Genomic DNA, 24,948 nt, shown 5'->3' with positions numbered 1-24,948 from the left:
GGTAGAATACTTTCCATCCACTACCATTTGCTGTATTCTTTCGGGCAGCCAATTCTGTATCCAGACAGCTAAATTTCTCTGTAGCTCATATCTCCCAACTTTCTGAATGACCCTACTGCGGGGAACCTTATCAAATGCCTTATTGAAATCCATATGCACCATACCCACTGCTCAACCTTTGTCAACTTATCTTGTTACATCCTCAAAGAACTCAGTAAGGCTTGTGAGGCATGACCTGCCCCTCACAAAGCCATGCTGACGATCTTTAATCAAAGTATGTTTTTCCAAATAGTCATAAAACCTATTTCTCAGAATCCTTTCCAGTACCTTGTTTACCACAGACATAAGACTGGTCTGTAATTCCCAGGGATTTCCCTATTCCCTTTCTTGAACGGAGGAACAATATCCGCCTCCCTCCAATCACCTGGTACTACTCCCGTGCAGAGTGAGGATGCAAAGATCATCACCAGAAGCGCAGCAATCTCATTTCTCGCTCCCCGTAGTAACCTTGGATATATCTGGTCTGGCCCTGGGGACTTATCTATCTAGATGCTTCTCAGAATTTCCAGCACATTCATTTTCTTAATATCAAACTGTTCAAGCCTATTAAGTCCACGATGTTCTCACTATCAACAAGGTCCCTCTCTTGAGTGAAGACTGAAGCAAAAAACTCATTTTGGGCCTCCCCTACCTCCTCACTATCCTTGATCGGTCCTACCCTCTCTCTGATCATTCTCTTATCCCTCACTGAAATGTACAATGCCTTTGGTTTTTCCCTATTCCTTAACGTCAAGGCTTTTTTGTGCCCCCTCCTAGCTCTCCTCAGTCCATTTTTGAGTTTTTTTTACTAGCTACCCTGTAATCCTCAAAAGCTCTGCCAGATCCTTGCTTCCTCAATCTTAAGTAAGCTTCCTTCTTCCTCTTGACAAGGTGCACCTCTTCTCTTGTCATCCAAGACTCCTTCACCATACCAGTCCTTGCCTGTCTCAGTGGGACAAAATTATCCAACAGTCGCAACAAGCGCTCCCTAAAAAGCCTCAACATTTCTGTTGGGCATTTCCCACAGAACTGTTCCCAATTTATACTCCATAGTTCCTCTCTAATAGCAGTATAATTTCCCCTCCCCCGATTAAATACCTTCCCATACTGTCTGTTCCTATCCCCCTTTATGTCTCTGGTAAAGGTGAGGCAGCTGTGGTCACTGTCACCAAAATGCTCTCTCACCGAGAGATCTGACACCTGGCCTGGCTTGTTGCCTAGCACCAAATCCAATATGGCTTTCCCCCTAGTCGGCCTATCTACATATGGAGTCAGGAATCCTTCCTGGACACACCTGACAAAATCGGCTCCATCCAGACCAACTGTACTATGGAGGTTCCAATCAATCAATGTACGGGAAGTTGAAGTCACCCATAAAAACAACTTTTCTTCCATTTTGTAATTGTTCTACATTTTCCTTTTATTAATACATTAAGAAACCATTAAATATTTTAACACTCTACAAAGCAACAATTTAAATGACACTATAGAAATTGTACTAAGTAGTAATACTCCAAAAGTCCACACATGAAAATAATACAACAGGTTCTGGGTTCATGTTTCCTCTTGTCTTTCTTTCCGTTCCGAACTGCCTGAAAATACTGTTTTTGAGGTGTTGGGTACATTCCACTAACTTACCTATTAACCATTATTCAATTATAAATCATAACAGTTAATATGAGCATGTTATTTGATTGCAGAAGGGTTCATAACCAAGTTCAATCCTGTCCCTACCTGATATCCAAAAGTGCACATTTTAAACCTTAAAACATTACAAGCTTACCTTGAGCAATATTCCCTTCTGAAACACAGTCACTATAGCTACATTATAGAATATAGTTTATATATCCTATAAATTATAGACATCATTTGAGAACAGTTAACTTATCATAGGACTGAGAATGAATCTGAAATTTTAACTTGATGAGATTTTGGTCAACTTTCAATTGGATAAAAGCACTGATCAACAAGGGATATTTTATTTGATCCTAACTGACTTTTAATATAGGTATTTATTCATTCACAAGCGGGTGCTTCACTGGTTGGGCCACCAGTTATTGCCCATCCATAATTGTCCAGAGGGCAGTAAAGAGTCAACAATGTTGCTGTGTATCTGAAGTAACCATGTAGGCCAGACCAGGTAAGGATGGCAGTTTCCTTCCCTAAAGTATATCAGTGAACCAGATGAGTTTTTCCAACAATCAACAATGGTTCACAGTCATCATTAGACTCTCAATTCCAGACTATTTTTATTGAATTCATATTCCACCATCTGACATGGTGGGATTTTAACCCGGGTCTCCAGAAAATTACCTGGGTCTCTGGACTAACAGACCAGGGAGTTGGCCATTGTATCCCCTTACATTCGTCATGTGTGTTTATTCAAATATATTTTCTGGTGTCATTGCATTTTATTAGGCATCTTAGAGACAGGTTTAAATTAAAGTTCAGTTAAAAGTAATATATTATATGCTTTGAATATGAATAAAGTGGACCTTCATTTCCCATACAGTACATTTACTATACAATTCACCTTTTCACAGGTATTTTCTCAGTCTCTTGGTGATCAGGCCAGCTGTTTTGAGGATACTTTTTCCCTGTTAGGTAGTATCTAGCAAATGGTTAAGGAACGGAAATAATTTTTAAAAATGAGTTACGTTATGACTGCTTCACGGTACAAAAGATTACAACTTGATCACATACAAGCTGTATTTGTGAGCCATTTTATTATCAGTTAGCTTTAATATGTTAGCTTCATGTTTCACAAATTCTTCATAGATTTACGTTAATAAGAAAGAAGTGTCTGCTAATGTCTGAATAGGATGGTCCTATGTTTAATTACAGTTCCGTGCTGATTTGAATAATCCAATCCAAATCGGATGGAGGATATGAACTAATCAGATTAAGCAAAAACAAGTTAACTCAGGTGCTCCACCTGGATTGCTATTCAACAATTCTGACTGGAAATTGTGGATGCATGGATTTGGACCTGGTTACAAAGTTCCTCAATGGGAAATTGACAAGAACACTTGCTGGTCAATCTTCCATTTCAGGAAGCAACACCTGAATGAAGTAATGCTGTACGTTTGTGTCCAGGTAACCATATGCAAGGAATTAACCTCTTCAGGAAATGGAGGATAAAGAAAACTATCGAGGAAACAGTTTTTCAGCAGAGCAGACTGATGATGAGACTAGATTATTAGATTGGATTAGATTCCCTACATAAACCCAAGGAATAAATTTTGGACGTGAGAGAGATGAGGAATTTCTCAGAAATAATTAAATTCAATGGTATAGATGTCAAAGATGCAAAGATCACATCTAATATTGAAATTAGAGGAAACTCACGAAAATGCAAAGTTGATTTGCAGGATGAAATTAAAGGAGAATCCAATTAAAGAAAATGGAGAAATTTCTCAGGATTAGGAGTTATAAAGGTAAAATAAAGAGAGATAAAGTCTGAAATTGGAATGTTTGTTGCATTAGAAGAGAATATGTACCACCATAGTTACATCTAACTCCAGCAACATGAATCTGTACCAATGAAAGGATACTCTTCCTCCTGTAGCATCTTTTCAATAGCAGCTCTATTCTCTTCACTGAGAGAGCTATCCAAAGTCCAAGACTGCAAAGAGAAAGAACAATGAAAACTCAAAACATTTAAATATTTATCCTTCAATGAACAGCAAATTATTTCAAAATGTCCATCTTTGTTGTTTTTGAGAGCTAGATCTGAAGAAATGTGTGTCCATAATTGCCTACAACAGGAAAATAATTACACACAGTCCATAGGTTGCAAACGGATTCCATTCTCAAGTCCGTTTGCAAATTGGAACACAATGTAGGACAACATAAAGTCACCGCTCATAAGCACAGGAAACATCTATAGGTCAGATCTTTAAAATTAAACCCCTGTATGGGATCGCATTTGTAAGTATGAGTGTTCATAAACCAGACATTCCTAAATTGGGAACCCCTGTAAACTGTAAAACTGGTTTAATAGCTGTAAAACACCCCAGGAAGCCCTGAGGTCATAAAATGCACTAATATTTACATTAATTCTTATATTTCAGGACCTATTCACCACTTCCCCTTCACTTAAAATTATTAGGATATTTTGCATACCTTTTGTTTATTCTTCCATGATGTGCTCAATTTGAGATATTTAAAATAATGACAGGATTCAATAGGGCAGATAGAGAAAACAATTAGTCCTTTGAGGGGAACCCAAAATAACCAGACACATTTTAAAATTCCTGTAATGTTACCCATTGTCTGTAAATAATATGTAAGTTATTTGGTTGACTCAGTAATCAATAGACTTATTGTGTCAGAATGTCTTTGATCATCAAGTGGTTATACAGAGTAAGTGGAGGACGTTTTTGCAACAAAAAAGCCAAAAAAGATAACCAGCAAAATTTTCACTGAGCTGAAGAAGCTGTAGATGCTGCAGGGTAGGTAGAAGGCACCTTGCTTGTCACACATAAAAGGTGGAATAGTATTAACCTTGCATTACTGTATGGAGGATGAACTGCATAAATTAATTACAATAATATTTGATGCTCTTGCTATATCAAGCATTTCCTTGGTATATCTTTTGACATTTTTTAAATTCAATTTGGTATGGAAGCAGTGTCAATTCTGTGTCAATGTTAGTGGCAGTGCTACCACCAGGTCAAAAGCTTAATATATGGGCAATGTTCTGAGGTGGATGGCTACAGTCATGATTTGAGTTGGTCTCTCATGTTGCACTTGTGGAGAAAGTGGGCACACTTTCCCAACCTGTTCAAAAGCTGTTGAGAGTTGTCCAGATTTTCTATGGAAGGCTGAAGGTTGGTGACAATTTCAGTTAACCAAGAGATATACCAGTGAGAGGAGGGGCTGTCTATTTGTAGAGTTTGGATAGTGTTCCAACAGGGGCTGTAAGGTTGCAGATGTGTACACATTTATTTTTATTAAGTTGGAGTGCTTTTTTAACTGTCAGCAGTGAGGAGAATATTTTCCCTCGGGAGATCAGGAAGTTCAATAATACTAGCACAGGAAGCCACTTGAAGACTGAAGTCCATGTGCAAAAGATATTGAGTATCTGTGAACAATATGAGCCATCCTTCTGATGCCTTTTAAACATGTAAATATGATACTAGAGTTAACTCCACAAAGACTTTAGTCTGTCTACAAGAGCACTGGTCCCACTGAACCTGAAAAGATGGCCCAAATTTATAACACTATTAACGATCTATATGTAGTTGCAGAGTTTGATTTTGAATTGGAAAACTAATGTCTCACAACAAATTGCATTTTTATATTTAATAAATTCTACAAATTAAAAAATTCTCATCACAATGCTGCATTTTACAACTTACCAAAAAACCATTGTTATTCCTCCAGGAAGAATCCAGGTAATGGTCCTGCAGAAAGCCAGGAACCGTGCCACAGTCCTCACTGAAAACAGAAATTTGTTTTTTTGCTTGGTTCAGGATCATTAACAATGAAATCGATTCTATATCAAAGAATTAACCGCCCCCACCCCCGTCTTCACAGGGGCAGGATTTTTAAACCGGAACAGTGGAGTTCTGGTCAGAAGTCCAGGTTTCCCAAATGCCGCAAAATGTTAACGTCTCATTGTGGATGGACAGTTGATTTCAGTAAAAATCCCTGTGTAGAAGCCAGCCAGCTCACTTGGATTGACTCCATAACAATGGAAATTATTGCCTTGAATGCAGCCTCTTTCTGCATAGATCAGTGTGCTGCTGCCAGGGTAGAGATTATGAGGGGGATGGTACAATGTAGTTTGGAGGATCAAGTGATTATTATGAGTGATAGGAACGGGTGCTGATTTCTAGAAGGGATGCTTGTTACTTTTTGGAATATAGGAGAAGCGTCCTGCCTTTGCTGCCTATAATCAATGCTGAAAAAGTATTTACCTCCAGACAACAGTCTTCTCTTTAATAAGATACCAGGTCTCCAAGGACTTTGGAAATCTGACTAGCTTATGTTAAAAGTGAAAAGAGAATTTAGTTTAATTGAAATATTTAAATGAACAACTTGCCTCTTCAGAGCAAGTATGGTTCCTCCACCCACATTCGTTCCTCATACCAGGGTGCTAAGTTTCCAGAACAGATAGTATATAGTTGACTATCACAGCTTGCATGTACCACATAATACATATCATCCAAATTGATTTATCAACTTCAATTTAACATGCTGTCATTCAAATCAATAATTCAATACCATTTTACAAGGAACCAAAGGTCGCTAAACCCAAGGATTCCAAGCTAGGATTTCCAGTTTTACAACGGAATCCAGAGAGAGACTAATGTTGGTTGACTTATTGGCATGTCATTTCTATTGGTACATTTTAAGAATAAAGCACTTTATTTATGAGTGATAACATTATTTTCATTGAGGAATAGACACAATTGAGGAGGAGCTGATGTTGGACCGGGGTGGACAAAGTTAAAAATCACACAACGCCAGGTAATAGTCCAACAGGTTTATTTGAAAGCGCCAGCTTTCAGACCACTGCTCCTTCATCAGGTGTTGAAGGATAAAGTAGCAGCGCTCCGAAAGCCACTGCAACTAATAAACCTGCTGGAGTATAACCTGGTGTTGTGTGATTTTTAACTTTGTCCACAATTGATTGATTGACTGACTGCTAGTATTCAGGATCCTTTGTAACACATCAGTGTTTGTACAAGATCCATGAAGGTTTGTCAAAGACTTAAGTGGTGTGCAAATTTACAGAAGTTTAATACGCAGTAACTTAAACCCTCAAATGATCATGCCATATTATTTCAACTATATAATATCAATATAATTGGTAATTAAAATTTTCACTGCCACTTCATTTTTACTTGAGATTGCTCCAACAGTAGCATGGTTGGAGGTGGTTATACAGAATGTGAAATCCATAATAGTTCCCATTATTAACCTTTTGGAATTCCATGCTTGAAGCTGAAATCATCAGCACCACTAGCAAAGCTGGAAATACTTAAAAGGCACTGAAAGAGCCTAGACATCCATGCATTTTGCAGGACTGGAAAAAATTACTGAGCTAGAAATGTGAAAGGCTGAGGAGATATTTGAAAATTGAGATATATGATTTGCCTTTTACAAGTCAGATCAGAAGATTGTATAACCCGGGAACCAAGCGATCGCAGAAGTGATAACTTAACATCCCTCGTTTATTTTGCAGTGCATGCTAATTAATTTAAATGCACAGTATTTTTAAATTGTTTTGCACAACCATATACACGCGGTATCTCAAAGTAGGGCACATGAGAAGAGCTTCATTTTGATTAATACATTCAGGTTGCTACAAAGCCCAAAGGATTAGTGATAATGTAACTTAGGAAATGGGCAGTGTTTTTGATCATCTCAAGGTTGACTCAAGAATAAAGATCATTCAATTTACCTTTTTTTTTAAAACCAAAGTAAACAAACGTTTCCAACCTTTTGAGGGGGGGGGGGGTAGTTATGAATCAGTCATAATGCCAAAACCAGAAACCATTCAGCCTATTTGAATCCATGCTTGTATGTTGCACAAAATAATTCGTCCCTTTGTATTCCTCACCCAGACCTTAATTCCATGAATCCTAGTCCTTGAACGATCAACTTATGGAAACAACTTTCTATTTTAAAAAATCTACAAATCAAAAGTGAACTGATTCCGAATTAAGGCTTGGTCAGGGTTTTCTATCTGCTTCTTTCTAAAAATTGTGGCTAAAGCTGTCCACTTTTTGACTTGATTTTTGTTAGGAAATGCCAGAATGTGGACTTCACATGAAGGGTAAAATGAAAAACAAAACTCAGTTCCCAAGCATGCAGAAAGCTATATATTGAGGGGTACAGTTGAGTCACCAGAACCAAAAGAGATGCTGTAAGGTAATGAAGGAAGCAAGAGTGGAAATTGTAGAGGCACGAGCCATCATTTTTCAACCTTCCATAAACTCACAGATGGTGCAAAAGGACTGAAGAATTGCAAACATTATTCGCTTGCCCAAAAATGAGTGAAAAAAAAACATGCCAGGAACTGCAGGCCAGTAAGCCTACATGGTGATTAGCACTTAGAAATGATAATTCGGGAAAAAAAATTATTTGTCACTTAGACCAATGCAAGTCTATTAAAATAAAAGTCAGTTTGGACTTGTTAAAGGCAAATCATATCTAATCACTGGAATTTTAAAATGATGTAACAAAGGATTGACAAGAATAATGCTGTTGACAAGGTGGTGGTATTAATTTCCAAGAAGGCATTTAATTAAATTGCAGACAGACTTGTAAGTAAAGTTTGAGCCCAAGGAATAAAAGTGGCAGCAGCATAAGAAACAGGAGCAGAAGTAGGCCATTCAGCCCATCAAGTCTGCTCTGCCAATCAATTAGATCATCACTGATCTGATTACCATCAACTCCACCTTCTTGCCTTTAACCCTTAATTCCCTACTGATTAAAAATTTGTCTATCCTCAAGGATTGATATTAGGGTTCCTGCTCTTCATTATAACCTAAATATTGGTATAAGAATAAATTGGAAAAATTACAGATAACATGAAATTTGGAATTAATGTGGACTGAGAAGATCATGTATAACATCCAAAAGGATGTTGGTGAAATGAATTAACAAGCGACAGAAGAAATTTAATGCAGAGAAGTGTGTATTCATTCATTTTAGTAGGAAAAACAAAGAGAGATATGGACCCAGATATTCCAATGCTCAGGAAGTCATTGGAGCAATGTAGACTGGAGTTGCGTGTTAGGACTACGTAAAATCTCAGATGCAGCTGACTCCAGCAAATTCTTGGGAAATTGAATCCCCCCTCCAATCTGGAACCCTCCAAAAGGATCCATTAATAAGTCAAGAGAATTCAAAGGGTAACAACTCACTTAAGTTCAACAGTCAAGCGGGTAAACTTAAGACGATAAAAACCTAGTCTAAACTCTTGGATTACTTTTAAATTGACTCCCTTCCTTAAAGTACACATCCCCCGATCCCTTACAATTACTATTTGATCAAACCACCACACCCTGTGCATCCTAATTTACCACCCCACAACACTTCCTATTCCGATGGCCTGATCACATCTTGCCCCATCCACCACTATGCATCTGACGACCTACCTTGACACCCTTCTCATCTGGTACACTGACCCTACACATACCTTATAAAGGTGTGATTTCTAGTGCCTATCCTCTCTGCTGCTGGATTCATGAATTCCTGGACAAACTTGTAAAGAGATCCTTATCAAGGAGACTCCAGCACAAAAGACATAGAATTATGCAGTAAAGAAGAGGCCCTTCCACTCATCACTCCTATACTGTCAAAAATATTCTGTCACCTACACTAGTCCGACTTTCCCACACTAGGCCCATAGCTTTGAATGTTATGACACTTCCAGTACTCATCCAAATACTTTTTAAAGGTTCTGAGGTTTCCTGCCTCGACTTCACTTCCAGGCAGTGCATTCCAGACCCAACCATCCTCTGAAGAAAACAACCCGAGCTTACCCAGCCTTTCTTCATAGCTGAATGTTCCATCATAGGCAACACTTTGGTGATACCCCTTTGCACTCCCTCCAGTATCATCTCATCTCTCCGATAGTGTGGTGACCAGAACTGCCCACAGTACTCCAGCTGTGGCCTAACCAAAGTCCCATACAGCTTCAACGTGGCCCCCTTGTTTTTATAAACTGTGCCATGACTGATAAAGTCAAGCGTCCCATGTGCCTTCTTAACTAACCTATTAAAACTCTCCTGCCTATCTTCAAGGATTTGTGAACAAGCACCAGAAGATTCCTCTCTTCTTCTGTGCTCTGTTCCTTTGGGTTGCACGGTGGTTCAGTGGTTAGCACTGCTGCCTCACAGCACCCAGGACCCAGGTTCAATTCCACCCTCGGACAACTGTCTAGAGTTTGCACATTCTCACTTTGTCTGTATGGGTATCCTCCCACAATCCAAAGATTGTGCTAAATTACCCATAGTGTTCAGGGATGTGTAGGTTAGGTGCATTAGTCAGGGGTAAATATGAAATGGGTCTGGGCGGGTTCCTCTTCAGAGTGTCAGTGTGAACTTGTTGGCCAAGGGGCCTGTTTCCACATTGGAGGGATTCTAATTCTTAGTGTCTTGCCATTCACAGAGTATCTAAAGGTTACTGAACTAAATTTACTCAACCAGACGTGGAAGTAGAATTTCTGCCGATGATCCAATATTTATGCCAATAGTGCAGGTGCAGAGGGATCTGGGTATATGTGATAATTATTCAAGGTGGAATGCTCAGTAATAAAGCAAGTGGCACCCAACATGTTTTCTGATATAGGCACAGAATATAAGAGCAAGGAAGCAATGTTAAACACGAAGTCATAGCTCCATCATAACTGGAGTAGTGTATCCAGTTTCAAGCAGTACACTTTCGGAAGAATATAGAGGCGTTACACATGCAAAGAAGATTACAAAAATCGTTCCAGGGTTGTGAAACTTCAGTAACAAGATTGGTTGGAGAAGTTGAGATTAATTTCTTTGGTGAAAAGATGAGAGAAAATTTGATATAGGTACTAAAGACCATGAGGGATCACAACAGAGTAGATCAGGAGAAAAATGTCTAATTGGTGTAAAGATTGAGAACGAGATGGGACAGATATTAAGTGACAAAAGATCCAATGATGTGAAGAAACCTTCCACGTACTGAATCACTAGGAACTGGAATGCACTGATCGTGTGTATAGTTCAACTGATCTTTTAAATGGGAATAGAATCATTTCTTAAATGGGAATGCAGTCATTTCCCAAAAAGGCACATCTTTGCAGGATTACAGGAAAAGGTGAGGAATTGATAGGTGCATTGTTCCCTCACATGGTTTGTAAAGATTAAAGACTGAATGGTCTCCATCAACATTGTAACAATTCTATGATTCTAAGTGTCTTATTTAATTTTGATCTTTATTCTTGGGAAGAGCAATAGCACTTTTGATTTGGAGTGTTGAGGGTTCAAGTAGGACTGGAGAGTTGACAGCCTCAATTCAAGTTGTGCACATTGTGACGAATCATAACACTATGTCTAGTATGTGTACATAATCTATCCCGTACCATTCTTTAAAAAAAAGTTAAGCTCTCCTGACCAATATTTACCCCTCAGTCAAAAACTCAGATTGTCTTTGAAATGTTTTGTTTCGTAGGAATTTCCACGGCAGAAGTTGGCAGCTGCGATTCCTATACAAAGCCTATCCTCTGATGTACGTCCTGTACCTCACTGGGGAAACTGCAGGTTTGATTATTGAACGTATTAAATACCCGTTGCTTCATTTTAGTCAGGCTGCGATGCAGGTCGTTGTCTCTCAGTTGGGGGATAAAGAAAGCAGGTGGATGTGATTTAGTGAACTGCTCAGCGTGTAGACATTGCAAATGGATCACTGGCTTTGGGGGGAGACAGAGATAAACAAACCCAAGCGGTTGCCGGCCCTTGTCCCAGTGCTAGGTTTAGCGGTGACACACAGGCTCTCTCCATCCAACCGCCCGCCCGCCCACCGAACATTCAGGCTCGGCAACAGCACCTCAACCTAAACCCCAGACACCGGCCCGAGCTCTCCTCTTACCCCAGGTTCAGCTCCGCTCCGTCTCCTTCAATATCCACATCTACATCCACTTCCTCCGCCATATTGGACCACCAACGTCATTTCCGGTCACTTCCGCCCACTCACCTGCTGCCCCCTGTAGGCTATCAGCAGAAGCACCCCATGCACACTCACTGACTCTGCTTGGATACTCACTTTTCGTAATTCGGAGATGCCGGTGTTGGACCGGGGTGTACAAAGTTAAAAATCACACAACACCAGGTTATAATCCAACAGGTTTAATTGGAAGCACACTAGCTTTCGGAGCGACGCTCCTTCAGCAGGTGATTGTGGAGGGCTCAATCGTAACACAGAATTTAAAGCAAAAATTTTCAGTGTGATGTAACTGAAATTATACATTGAAGAATTGATTTGTCTGTTAAGCCTTTCATCTGTTAGAATACAGTGATAGTTTCACTTCTTTCATGTGTAAATCACAAAAACCTTTTTTTTTAAAAAAGTTGCATTCTCCGGTTAGCTGTTAACAATGGTTAGGTTGGAGGTTGTTAACAGCTAACCCGAGAATGCAACTTTTTAAAAACAAGGGTTTTGTGATTTACACATGAAAGAAGTGAAACTATCACTGTATTCTAACAGATGAAAGGCTTAACAGACAAATCAATTCTTCAATGTATAATTTCAGTTACATCACACTGAAAATTTTTGCTTTAAATTCTGTGTTACGATCGAGCCCTCCACAATCACCTGATGAAGGAGCGTCGCTCCGAAAGCTAGTGTGCTCACTTTTCGTAAGTTTTGTTAGAAGGGGGATTTCAGCCATGAAGTTATCCTAAAATCCCCCCAAATTTGTATCATTGAGCTTATTTTATACCTGCAACAAAATATGCGACTCTTGATTAATTTGAGAAAATCTCTGTATATCACTATTTATAAAGACTAAGTGCAAATGAATGTGAACTTCATAGAAAGAACAACCTCATGAGTCACAATCAAAATCATGTTGTGAATCACCATAATGAGAATATGAAGCAAAATTGGACAATCAGAAGAGCAATATACATTAATTAAAAGGAGGAACGAGAAATGCAATCTGTGTTAAGAACAGTGAAGAAGAGTGTTCACACTTTTTTAAACATCAAGGTATTTGACAGAATGAAGTATAAACACATTTTTGAAATGTTACATAAACCTTTCCCAATTTCCAAGTTAAGGTTGATTTAAAACTTATCTGGGAACCAAACAGCGGTCAGAATGGACAGTGAATACAGTAAATGGGTGGCTCAAAGATGACAAGTCCAACAAGTTCTGTTTTGTTTCCAGACCTTTTCAATGAAGAGCAATATCTATCATAGTTACCAGAAATTTCAACAGAAGGACAAAAATAATCAGGTATGCAAATAAATGTGGCAGACATTTGGTTATATTCAACTTGCATATCCATGAAGTTAAGCAAAATAGTGGAAGATCAATTTTAGGCAGCAGCAATGTGGTTTCTGAGACAGAAGATAAGAATCAGTTGGTCAACATGCAATGAATGGTGAAGTGTTCACTAAAATAGGCACAAAGTACATTTACAAATTCTAACCAAGAGGCAATTGCGATTGAGTATGTACTTTGGGAGATAGAAACTAGACCATTTGACAATGACTGGAAAAACTGAAGGCAGCAGAGCAAGGAGAAAGCAAAGGAGGAAATACACTAATTGCTTAACAAGCAGAATGAACAAGTTTTGAGAATACCACTAAGACCACAGAAATTGAAGGACTAAAGTAATACATGGCATTGAAGACAGATCTGTTTGTTTTACAAAGCAGAAACTCTAAAAACCTAGAATTCTGGCCAGGCTAACTTGTCAATCAACAGAACTACAGACCCTCCAGAATCAAATTACTGATTTTCAAATGAATCTGGACCAAGGGAGATTGCTCAAGTTTTAATGTTTTATTGTCAGATGGGTCGTATCAAATTTATCTCAACTCTCTGCCATTTAGGCAAACTGTGAACTGATCTGAAAAAGTCAAATACAACAATAAAAAGCCTTGTATTAGGCTTAGAGATTATTGAATCAGCACGAGTATCAATGGTTCAGTTGCTGGGAGAGTGTAAAACATTAATAGAACAGTATTTTATCAGTAGCACTAGAAGGCAATGATTTTCATACATATAGTCATGATAATAAATAAACTATATACAAAAGCATCTGAAATAAAGATCACTTTTATTTCTGAATAATTTATATTCATGCCAACATTGAGGATTGGAAGAATTAGTATTTCAACAATTATACAATAGCTTTATATAAAAAGCACAAAACCAACTGGAAATAAATTTTGAAAATGTAACATCTATATACATTCGGCAATTAGAGTGTTTAAGACAAAATTAAATAGAGCAATTAACGTGAATCAGCTGTTATTTCTCTTCATCTGAAGAATAGCAAGACAGTCCCAGAATTCCAGGGTTTTTCATCTGCAAACTAGATTCCTGTGAATCTACTATTGTCTTACAGGTATGTTTTTCTTCCTCGCTTTGCAACTCTGCTGTGGATTCACAGGAAGATGAAGTTTGTAAGTTTGGTAGTTGAGAGAAAAGAACTTTGGTCATGTGGTGTGAGCCTTCTCCTAATATATTTTGTGGAGTTGGGGGCATAGAAAATCTTGGTGGAATTCTAACAGGATTAAATATGAGGGGCTGGTCCTGAGAATTGGAATTAACCATGCAAGAATCATCAGTGACACCATGTGGTGTCTGTGGGTTTAGGAAGTTCCTTTCTCTTTCTTCAACAGATTTCCCATCACAGTCATCCTCGTGATTGTCAGTTTTGTTTGGAACAGGCAAGCAAATTTGTTTCAAACTGTGCAACCCAGCTGCAAATAACAAAATTTTAATTTACTAAAAGAGAACAGAGAAACATTCATGTGACAAAATTGGCAAACAGTTTAAAAAAAAATGAAAGTATGGGCAGAAAAATTACATTGCAGTGTGGTTTTAATAATCTACATTCTGAATTTTTCATTACAGGGAGTTGCTTAGTTCATACTTGTAGCAAAATCACTTACAACTCATGGCACGGTTTTTAATGTAAATTTGACATTAAAAATTCACTTGGAATTTATAAAAATTGAATGTGTGCAAAGATCATTTTCAAAAATTGAGGAAAACTAACGGGATAAAGCTCAGTGGTGGAGACTATGACAAATATTTTCTAGCTTTAAAATATATTATTTCAGAATATCTTCTGAATAAATAATGAATTAAATGAAAACTAACAGGGCCCATATCCACATAACTGGTATTGACATAACTCAGTATAGCATTAATATCGACACTCAAATTTGCAGTAAGTTAGTGGATTAGATATGGATTCAAGTGGCAGACATATATTTCCAAAGATCAATTAGCTCTTCAGTGATCGAATTCAACTTCTACTCAATTTATTGGCAAAATGAATACTTTTCTTAAACACATGTCCAGTTCTGCTTATTTACCAAAATTAACTCTTCAAAGATTCTCCCACTTCAGACTAATTAACAAACAGCACATTTAATATTTTACAAATCCAACAAAGCTTTAGAGAGTGAAGAAAAGTAAACAGAGACAGAGAAGGAAACACTCAGCAAGTCTCGCATCTGTGGAGAAATAAAATAAACAGATCTTCTGAAGGAAGGGCTTTCACTGAAGCATTGACACTTTCCTTCTTAAGATGCTGTCAGACTGCTGAGTACTTCCAGCATCCACTAAAGTTTGCTTGTTGGGGACAGATGATGGAATTTGAATTTAATTAAAAATCTGGAATTAAGAGTCTAATGGTGACCATGAAACCATTGTTAATTAGTGGAAAAACCCATCTGTTTGATGACTGTCCTTAAGGTAAGAAGATTGCCATCCTTACCTGGTCTGGCCTACATGTGATTCCAGACCCACAGCAATGTGGTTGAATCTTAAGTGCCCTCTGGGTGATTAGGGATGGTAAATAAATGCTGGCCTAGCCAGTGACACCCAGAACCATGAAGGGACACCAAACTACATTGTTGCAGCATAGAAGAGAAACTAATGAAAGATTAGTTTAACAGTAGGCTTTAATAGGTTTACAACTTGGGTAAAGAAACCAGGAGAAGGATAGAGGGATTTAGTTTCATGCAGAAAGTTATTGAAAGCTCCAGCACTGATGTGAAGATCAGAGAATTATATTTCAGAGCAGGAAAAAGGAATTCATGATCGGCCAGAGTGGAAGACTTAAAAGGTGATAAAGTACAGGGCTGGAGTAAATTGCAGAGATAGGGTGGGTTAAAGCTTGAAATGTTGGAAGGTAAGAATGGGTATTTTTAATTAATGCACAATAAAATATTTACATTATGGTACAACATACTGCAGTGCATTTGAGGCTCAGTTGCTGCTATCTCCACCAAATTAACCCCATATGTAACTTCTAATACCTGGTTGACTGAGGGGTTGTGCTGTAGTGTTGGGTTGTCTTTTCCGGGTATAAGCACGAGGTTTCCAAGGGTGTTCCTTATGGGAAGGGTCTAACCGACGCAGTTTCCACAAGTAACGCTGATACTCCTTCTGAAGTTCTTCAATTTGATGCTGAAATTCCTTTATCTTCCTTTCTGAATAATGGGATAATTGGGACTGCTGTAAAACAGTGAAAACATTGCTTCTTTATCATTTCATGACAATAATTCACAGAATTACCTCACATTTGGCCAGTCACTCTCTAGTCCGAGGCACTGACAGATGTTTCTGTGGCCAGCAGCGTAAGATCAGAATGGTGTGTTGCCTCCCTGGTGCCAGGACCGAGGATGTCTCAGAGAGGGTGCAGAATGTTCTCAAGTGGGAGAGGGCCCAGCATGAGGTCATTGTCCACATTGGAACCAATTATATAGGAAGGGGAAAGGTTGAGATTCTGAAGGGAGAATAGAGAAAGTTGGCAGGAATTTAAAAAGGAGGTCCTCAAGAGTATTAATACCTGGATTACTCCCGGTGCTATGAGCTAATGAGAGTAGGAATAGGAGGACAGAACAGATTAATGCATGGCTGAGGAGTTGGTGTACGGGAGTAGGATTCACATTTTTGGATCATTGGAATCTCTTCTGGGGTAGAGTGACCTGTACAAGAAGGACAGATTGCACCTGAATTGGAAGGGGACTGATATACTGCCAAGGAGATTTGCTAGAGCTGCTCGGGAGGATTTCAATTATTAAGGTGGATGGGTGGACCCAGGGAGATAGTGAAGAAAGAGATCAATCTGAGACTGGTACAGTTGAGAAAAGAAGCGAGTCAAACAGTCAGGGCAGGTAGGAACAAAGCAGAGAACAAGGTAGGACTGATACATTAAACTGCATTTATTTCAGTGCAAGAGGCCTAACAGGGAAGGCAGATGAACTCAGGGTATGGCTCGGAACATTACAGAAACATGGCTCAGGGATGAACAGGACTGGCAGCTTAATGGTCCAAAATACAAATGCTACAGGAAGGATAGAAAGGGAGGCAAGAGACGTTTTTGATAAGGGATAGCATTTCAGCTGAACTGAGGGAAGATATTCCAGGGAAGTTATTTGGGTGTAACTGAGAAATATGAAAGGGATCATCACCTTATTGGGACTGAATTATAGATCCCCTAATATTCAGAGGGAAATTGAGAAACAGACTTTAAGGAGATCTCAATTATCTGTAAGAATAATAGGGTGGTTATGGTAGGGGATTTTAACTTTCCAAACATAGACTGGGACTACCGTGGTGTTAAAGGTTTAGATGGAGAGGAATTTGTTAAGTGCGTACAAGACAATTTTCTGATTCAGTATGCGGATGTACCTACTAGAGAAGGTGAAAAACTTGACTTACTCTTGGGAAATAAGGCAGGGTAGGTGACTGAGGTGTCAGTGAGGGAGCACTTTGGGGCCAACGACCATAATTCTATTAGTTTAAAATAGTGATGGAAAACAATAGACCAGATCTAACAGCTAAGTTCTAAATTGGAGAAAGGCCAATTTTGACGGTATTAGGCAAGAACTTTCAAAAGCTGATTTGGGGAAGGTGATCACAGGTAAAGGGACGACTGGAAAATGGGAAGCCTTCAGAAATGAGATAACATGAGTCCAGAAACAGTATATCCTGTAAGGGTGAAAGGAAAGGCTGGTGGGTATAGAGAATGTTGGATGACAAAAGAAAAAGGAAGCATGTATCAGGTATAGAAAGGATAGATCAAGTGAATCCTTAGAAGAGTATAAAGCCAGTAAGAGTATACTTAAGAGGGAAATCAGGAGATCAAAAAAGGGGAAATGAGATAGCGTAGACTCTGGAACTCTGTGGGAAGCTAGAGAAGTGATTGCTGGGTTCCTTGCTGAGATATAATGTATCATCGATAGCCACAGGTGAGGTGCCGAAAGACTGTTGGTTGGCTAACGTGGTGCCACTATTTTAAAAATGGTGGTAAGGACAAGCCAGGAAACTATAGACCAGTGAGCCTGATGTCAGTGGTGGGCAAGTTGTTGGAGAGAATCCTGAGGGACAGGATGTACATGTGTTTGGAAAGCCAAGGACTGATTAGGGACAGTCAACATGGCTTTGTCAATGAGAAATCCTGTCTCACAAACTTGATTGAGTTTTTTGAAGTAACAAAGAGGATTGATGAGGGCAGAGCGGTAGACGTTATCTATATGGACTTCAGTAAGGCGTTCGACAAGGTTCCCCATGGGAGACTGGTTCGCAAGGTTTGATCTCATGGAGTACAGGGAGAACTAGCCATTTGGATACAGAACTGGCTCAAAGGTAGCAGACAGAGGGTGGTGATGGAGGATTGTTTTTCAGATTGGAGGCCTGTGATCAGTGGAGTGCCACAAGGATCGGTGCTGGGTCTACTACCTTTCATCATTTATGTAAATGATTTGGATACGAGCTTAAGAGGTATAGTTAGTAAGTTTGCAGATGACACCAAAATTGGAAGTGTAGTGGAAGGTTACCTCAGATTTCAACAGGATCTTGATCAGATGAGCTGATGGGCTAAGGAGTGGCAGATGGAGTTTAATTTAGATAAATGCGAGGTGCTGCATTTTTGAGTGGCAAGTAGGGCAGGAGTCTTCTGTGGCAATCCCCATTTCAAACAAGTATGCTGTTTTGGAAAATGTAGGGGGTGATGGATTCTCAGGAGAATGTAGCACAAACAGCCAAGTTTCTGGTATTGAGACTGGCTCTAATGTAATGAAGGGTTCATTGGGTTCCAAGAGATTGATTGTGTTAGGGGACTCTCTAGTCCGAGGCACAGATGGACATTTCTGTGGCCAGCAGCGAAAAACCAAAAGAATCAGTTTTTTGAAGAAGTGGCGAAGAAGTGGCAGATGCATTTATCTGTAATAAACTCTGAGATGCTGCATTTTGGAAAAGCAAATCTTAGCAAGACCTAAACAGTTAATGGTAAGGTCGTAGGGAATGCTGCTGAACAATGAGACCTTGGAGTGCAGATTCATAGCTCCTTGATAGTGGAGTTGCAGGTAGAGAGGGCAGTGAAGAAGGCATTTGATAGGCTTTCTTTTATTGGTCAGAGTATTGAGAACAGGAGTTGGGAGATCATGTTGCGGCTGTACAGGACATTGGTTAGGCCACTTTTAGAATATTGCATGCAATTCTGGTCTCCTTCCTATTGGAAGGATACTGTGAAACTTGAAAGGGTTCAGAAAAGATTTACAAGGACATTGCCAGGGTTGGAGGATTTGAGCTATAGGGAGAGGTTGAATAGGCTGGGACTGTTTTCACTGGCACATCAAAGGATGAAGGGTGACTTTATAGAAGTTTACAAAATCAAGAGGAGCACGGATAGGATAAATAGACAATCTTTTCCCTGGGGTGGGGGACTACAGAACTAGAGGGCATAGGTTTAGGGTAAGAGGGGAAAGGTATAAAAGGGATCTAGGGGGCAACTTTTTTCCACGCAGAAGATGGTGCATGTGTGGAATGGGCTGCCAGAGGAAGTGGACGCTAGTACAATTGCAATATTTAAAAGGCATCTGGAGGGAATAGTAAGGGTTTGGAGGGATATGGGCCGGGTCCTGGGAGGTGGGACTAGATTGGGTTGGAATATATGGTTGACATGGACGAGTTGGACGAAGGATCTGTTTCTGTGCTGTACATCTCTATGACTCTACATTGTATTCTTACTGCAGAATTCATTACAAAGGAATTCCCTAATTACAACTCCAAAGTAAAACAGGTCAACTATAGACCATTAGTAACCTAAAGTACAACGTAAGATAGGCTTTGGTATTCTTAACCTGCTCCTTCCAAGGAATTGGTCCAACAGCACAAAGAATGCTAGTTTAGTTGTATTTCAAGGCAAAATGGGAACAAACATTCAAAACTGTGCTATGCTCATCATCACCTTCTCAATTGGGGATGGGAAACATCCCTAATGGCAATCGCTATATCCCACAAAAGAATGAAAAAAAAACCCGAAAAATGTCAGCGTGAAAACATGATACTGCTGAGCAGAAGGAATTCCCAATTCCCATCGCTCCCCAACCCCCCATCTAGTGAAATATTTCCAGTGTCCCTCTGCATAAATTGAATTGCTCACCTGAAGGTAATACTCAATTTCACTCTTGATGCTTGGAATCCATTTTTTCACTTCAACAGCTGAATTCAAGGAAGACTAAAAATTAAATATTACATGTTCAAATTACTACAACACAAAATAGTAATTGAAAAACCGCCAATTTGCAATACCATTTCTCCCTGCATTACATTACTTGATTTAATGGAGAAAAAATTAAAGCAATCAATCACATTATATTGGCGTTGAAAATGTACTTCTCTGGGAGATGTATGAATTCAAGCAACTTGAACTACAGATGAAATCAATTACACTTTCCTATAAAGTTTGTCACTAAATTGTAAGTGTTAATGAAAGCACTGCAACTTTAACACTGACAGCAACATTATACATACCACTAATAAAACCAAAAAATACATTATCTCTTTGGCTCTTATTATGGCAGGTAGAGGGGAATTCTACAGATCTCTACTGCAAAACAGAAAGCTTTTATAGGCAAGTCTGATATGCCAAGTGTGTTATGATCCTCGTGAAAAAGGAAAATCATTATTCCACTTTCATCGTTTGATTTTAATACTTGAGACTTTCACAGACTAAAAACTGGCTTTTTGAAAGACATTGCTGACGTAAATGGTGCTGACACACCCATGGAACCCAAATGAGAAAGAAAAACTAGCAGCCTTGAAATTACCATTTTAAATCACAAGGTACTGAAACTCTGAAGTCTCAATAATTTTTAAAAAATCTCTTGTTTTACTCGCACTTTCGTAACAATATCACATATTGGAGATAAATGGTTACTTGTGGGATGCCACCTTGGAAAAGACAATGAAGGGAATATACAAATGAACCATGTTTCTGTGGCTCACTTCGATCAACAGTGGAAAGAAAGCAACTTAAACAGAACACAGCAATAATATGGAAAATTTCTCTCTCTTTATCTCAGCACCAGTGTGAAAAAAAACTTCAGGAAACATCCCTTAACTGAGAAATCAAATTTATTGGCAACTTTCAACAATTCTGCAGAAATAGAACAATAGTTAAAGATCTGGGATGCAGGTTTCACACTCTAAACTCAAGTTGACATCAATTCTGATGAAGAGTCATCTATCAAGACTCAATGTTAGCTTGCTAACACGGATTCTACCTGATCTGCTGTGATTTCCACCATCTGGAGTAATTTACTCCCCCTCAGTTTCTAGCTCGAGATAAACTGCCACTTGCTTTGCAATTCCTGTTTTCCTGGCTTTTAACAGAATCTCCACCTTTAGATGCATGGCTATTATTTTTACTTCTTCCAAGGGCAACAGTCTTAGTGTTTCCCAAGTTTTTGTATCCTTTCTGCAGTTGCTTTATTTTAAACAGCTTTTGAATGACCAAATTGTTTCTCCATTTCAATTATTTCAAGGGTCAGTATGTTAGAACATTCTTTTTTAATAGAAACTTCATTGGATAGGCATACGGACAAGAATGGAATAGTGTAGGTTAGATAAGCTTCAGATTGGTTCCACAGGTCGGTGCAACATTGAGGGCTGAAGGGTCTGTACTGCGCTGTAATCTTCTGTGTGTAGAATCAGGCCATTCGTCCATTGAGTCCACACCAACCCTCCAAAAGGGCAACCTACCCAGACTCATCCACCACCCTATCTCTGTAATCCCGCATTTCTCATGGCTAACCCACATAATCTGCATATCCCTGGGCACTATGGGCAATTAAGCATGGCCAATCCATTTAACCTCTACATCTTTGGACTGAGAGGGGAAACCAGAGACAGGGGGAGAACTGTGATCTGATCCCCTATGTTTTTATGACCCAGTGAGGAGGGGTCATGGCACCCCACTTTTTTTTAAACCCTGTTTCGGTGAGTCACAACAAATACAATCTGTTTTCCTCCTTTTAAAGCATGTTGCTACAACATTTCAATTAACTTAATTGAACAGATTAAAATTGAAGGAGGGCTGATCCAAAGTTTTCTTGAAAGAAAGAAGGGTATTTTATTACCTAAAAATAAAATGCACCAATAAGTATAGGCAAAAGGTAGTGATCTTTAAAAAGTGATTGAGGACGGGAATGTTGTAAAGTCAGGAGGTAAAGACAGTTGAATTTCAGTTTTAGTTACTGTCCTTGAGTTGAGTGTGTGAAACGCACGTTCCAGATCTGTAACTGCTGTTCTATTTTTACAGAATTGGTGAAGCTGATGCAGAGTCATCTAGACCCAAAACATTAGCTTGCTCTCTCCCATGAATGCAGCCTGACTGTGGATTTCTAGAAACTGATGATATTGGAACGGAATAGTATCAATTTCAACTATGACAAAAGATGAGGTCAGGAGAGTGGGGAGCCATGACCCTTCACACCTATTCATAACAAGTGTTGTACAAATTCAGAAAAAGAACCATTACAGCAGTGACAACATCTTGAACATTGGCTTTGAGGTACTTTGGAATACACTGTAAAAAGTATGTGAATAAGATTTGCTTGTTTTGCACTTTTTTTGAAGTTAGGACAATAGGAAAGAAACATTTATCTCAGCTTTTGCATTCAAGTTTACTTTTGATCTTTTAGTGGAGGATGAAAATCAAAAGAATAGATCTTTGGCACAGAAATTAGAAACATGCACAATAATCTTAGATTTGGGTCCAGAGTACAAAGAGGTGTGTGCGCAATCACAAACATACATCTAAGTTTTCCTAAAGTATTCTAGACTCTCAAAATTATTATGTTACTGTCAGACAGTAGGGGCTCAAACTCAGAAGCTGGCTTTTATTATTTTTTTATTACAGTGTGGCATGTAAATAAACTACCATCAGGTGTTCACCCACTGCAAAGATTAAAGATCATATTTAAAAGCACTAAGTATTCTGCCTCACCAAGTTATCGATCGCAGTTATGGAGAAAACTTGAACAAAAGATTAACAGTCATCACTTGCACAACGTTGTTGCAGGAGGAGGACTACAATAATCTCAGTTCACTTTCCCATCCAAATTCATTGTTGCGCCATTATGAACTGCAGTTTTGGGATCCAGAAAGTAGTAGTGTGCTTACTCACCAGTTTGGGTCGATTTTGATCTCTCTCTCTCAATCGACCCTCTGTTGAATAAAAACATATCGATTAAAAATTGTAGTACATGACTAAGTCCTACTGCCTAATAACAACCTGCATTTATACACTGCCAATAATGTAATAAAGTAACCCAAGGCAAGTTATAGGTGCTTTACAAAAAACTGGCATCGCACCACCAAGAGATAGCACGGCAAGTGACCAAAAACCTGATTAGATCGGTTTTAAAGAAGCACTTTAAAAGGACAAGACAGGTATAACGTGTGATTAAGTGAATTAATTCCAGAACCCAAGTAGCTGACAACAAGGCTATCAATGGTGGAACAAAAGAAATCAACATGTGCAGGATACCAGAACTAGAAGAAACAGTCTGGAGATTGTGAAAGATTACAGATATAAGGAGAATCAACACCATAGGAGCATCTGAAATGAAAGATGAGATTAATAACAAATCTGTTTTTGCGGAACAAAGAGCTAATATAGGCCAGTAAGTATCAGGACAACTACCAACACGGCATCATACTTTTCAATGTCACATTTAAAGCATATAGAGCTGATAACTAATCAGAGTTATGAAAATAAGTTTGGATGATGTTATGTGAAGTCAGAGTAGCCCACAATTACCACTTCTATCAAAACAAAGTTCCAACTTCATTATTATGTTTTAAATAGGACACTGAAAAATAAAAAACGCTGAAAATCTCAGCAGGTCAGACAGCATCCTTGGAAAGAAAACAAGCTAACATTTCGTGTCTAGGTGACTCTTCATGTCATCTTTATTAGCTTGCTATGTCTTCATTGATGCTGTCTGACACACGGTGATTTCCGGAATTTTTTGTTTTCAATATAGCTGAAATGCATGCTAACATAAAGTTTTCTTTTGAAAAGCCATTTACTTTACGTTTGTGAATAAAGACTGAGCAAAACTGAAAATTTAACTTCAAGATTCAAGTAACATCCATAAACTTTTCAGAAGCTTTCCTAGACATCCAAATTAAAGTAACACTGAAGAGTAAACAGGTGAATGGGTGCTGTGTCATCCTTTGACACTTGCTCCTTTGTGGTTAATTTGACAAGTGCACAATTCAAATCATCCATTTTGCCGAGGAACCAAATACTTTGACTGGAATCTTAAAAACGATTTTATTCAGAACAGAAATAAAAACAAAAGATGCTGGAAAAGCTCAGCCAGTCAGACAAGATCTGTGAAGCGAAATCAGAGTTCACGTTTTGGGTCCTGAAGAAGGGCTACATCCGAAACATTGTCTTCTCCACCTCCTGAAGTTCCCACAATCAGTCCTGAAGGAGGATTACACCCAAAACATTGACTTCTCCACCTCCTGATTCTGCCTGGCTTGCTGAGTTCTTCCAGCCTCCTGCTTGTCTTCTGAGCTTTTCCAGCAACTTCTGATTTACAGCATCCGCACATCTTTCAGTTCTTACTCAGATTAGAAACTGTGTTGCTGGAAAAGCGCAGCAGGTCAGGCAGCATCCAAGGAACAGGAGAATCGATGTTTCGGGCATAAGCCCTTCTTCAGGAATGAGGAAAGTGTGTCCAGCAGGCTAAGATAAAAGGTAGGGAGGAGGGACTTGGGGGAGGGGCATTGGAAATGCGATGGTGGAGGGAGGTCAAGGTGAGGGTGATAGGCCAGACTGGGGTGGGGGCGGAGAGGTCAGGAAGAAGATTAGGAGGGTGGTGCTGAGTTTGAGGGATTTGACTGAGACAAGGTGGGGGGAGG

At 39.0% G+C, this 24,948-nt stretch overlaps 2 protein-coding genes across 5 annotated transcripts in view; both read right to left on the bottom strand.

Moving 5' to 3' along the window:
* Positions 1 to 11,754, bottom strand: part of mysm1 (Myb-like, SWIRM and MPN domains 1) — a 105,723-nt gene extending 93,969 nt beyond the window's left edge. Inside the window, exons 1-4 of one of the 3 annotated variants that reach the window (XM_043699291.1) lie at positions 11,623 to 11,754; positions 5,403 to 5,481; positions 3,594 to 3,664; positions 2,573 to 2,650 (exon numbers count right to left, since the gene is read on the bottom strand). In XM_043699291.1, the coding sequence (XP_043555226.1) occupies positions 2,573 to 2,650; positions 3,594 to 3,664; positions 5,403 to 5,481; positions 11,623 to 11,684 (290 nt within the window). In that variant the 5' untranslated portion in view covers positions 11,685 to 11,754. The remainder of the gene's footprint in view (positions 1 to 2,572; positions 2,651 to 3,593; positions 3,665 to 5,402; positions 5,482 to 11,622) is intronic. The other 2 variants (XM_043699290.1, XM_043699289.1) reach the window with 2 other exon arrangements.
* A 2,048-nt stretch (positions 11,755 to 13,802) lies between these two features.
* Positions 13,803 to 24,948, bottom strand: part of si:dkey-86e18.1 (uncharacterized protein LOC557342 homolog) — a 12,807-nt gene continuing 1,661 nt past the window's right edge. Inside the window, exons 2-5 of one of the 2 annotated variants that reach the window (XM_043699288.1) lie at positions 23,198 to 23,238; positions 20,171 to 20,245; positions 16,038 to 16,233; positions 13,803 to 14,468 (exon numbers count right to left, since the gene is read on the bottom strand). In XM_043699288.1, coding sequence (XP_043555223.1) covers positions 14,014 to 14,468; positions 16,038 to 16,233; positions 20,171 to 20,245; positions 23,198 to 23,238 — 767 coding nt within the window. In that variant the 3' untranslated portion in view covers positions 13,803 to 14,013. Of the gene's footprint in view, positions 14,469 to 16,037; positions 16,237 to 20,170; positions 20,246 to 23,197; positions 23,239 to 24,948 lie in introns of both variants that reach the window. The other variant, XM_043699286.1, reaches the window with a different exon arrangement.

This window comes from Chiloscyllium plagiosum, chromosome 11 (assembly GCF_004010195.1).
Source record: "Chiloscyllium plagiosum isolate BGI_BamShark_2017 chromosome 11, ASM401019v2, whole genome shotgun sequence".
Lineage (NCBI taxonomy): Eukaryota > Metazoa > Chordata > Chondrichthyes > Orectolobiformes > Hemiscylliidae > Chiloscyllium > Chiloscyllium plagiosum.
The sequence above is the reverse complement of the archived record's forward strand: the minus strand, read 5'-3'. Positions and strand labels throughout refer to the sequence as shown.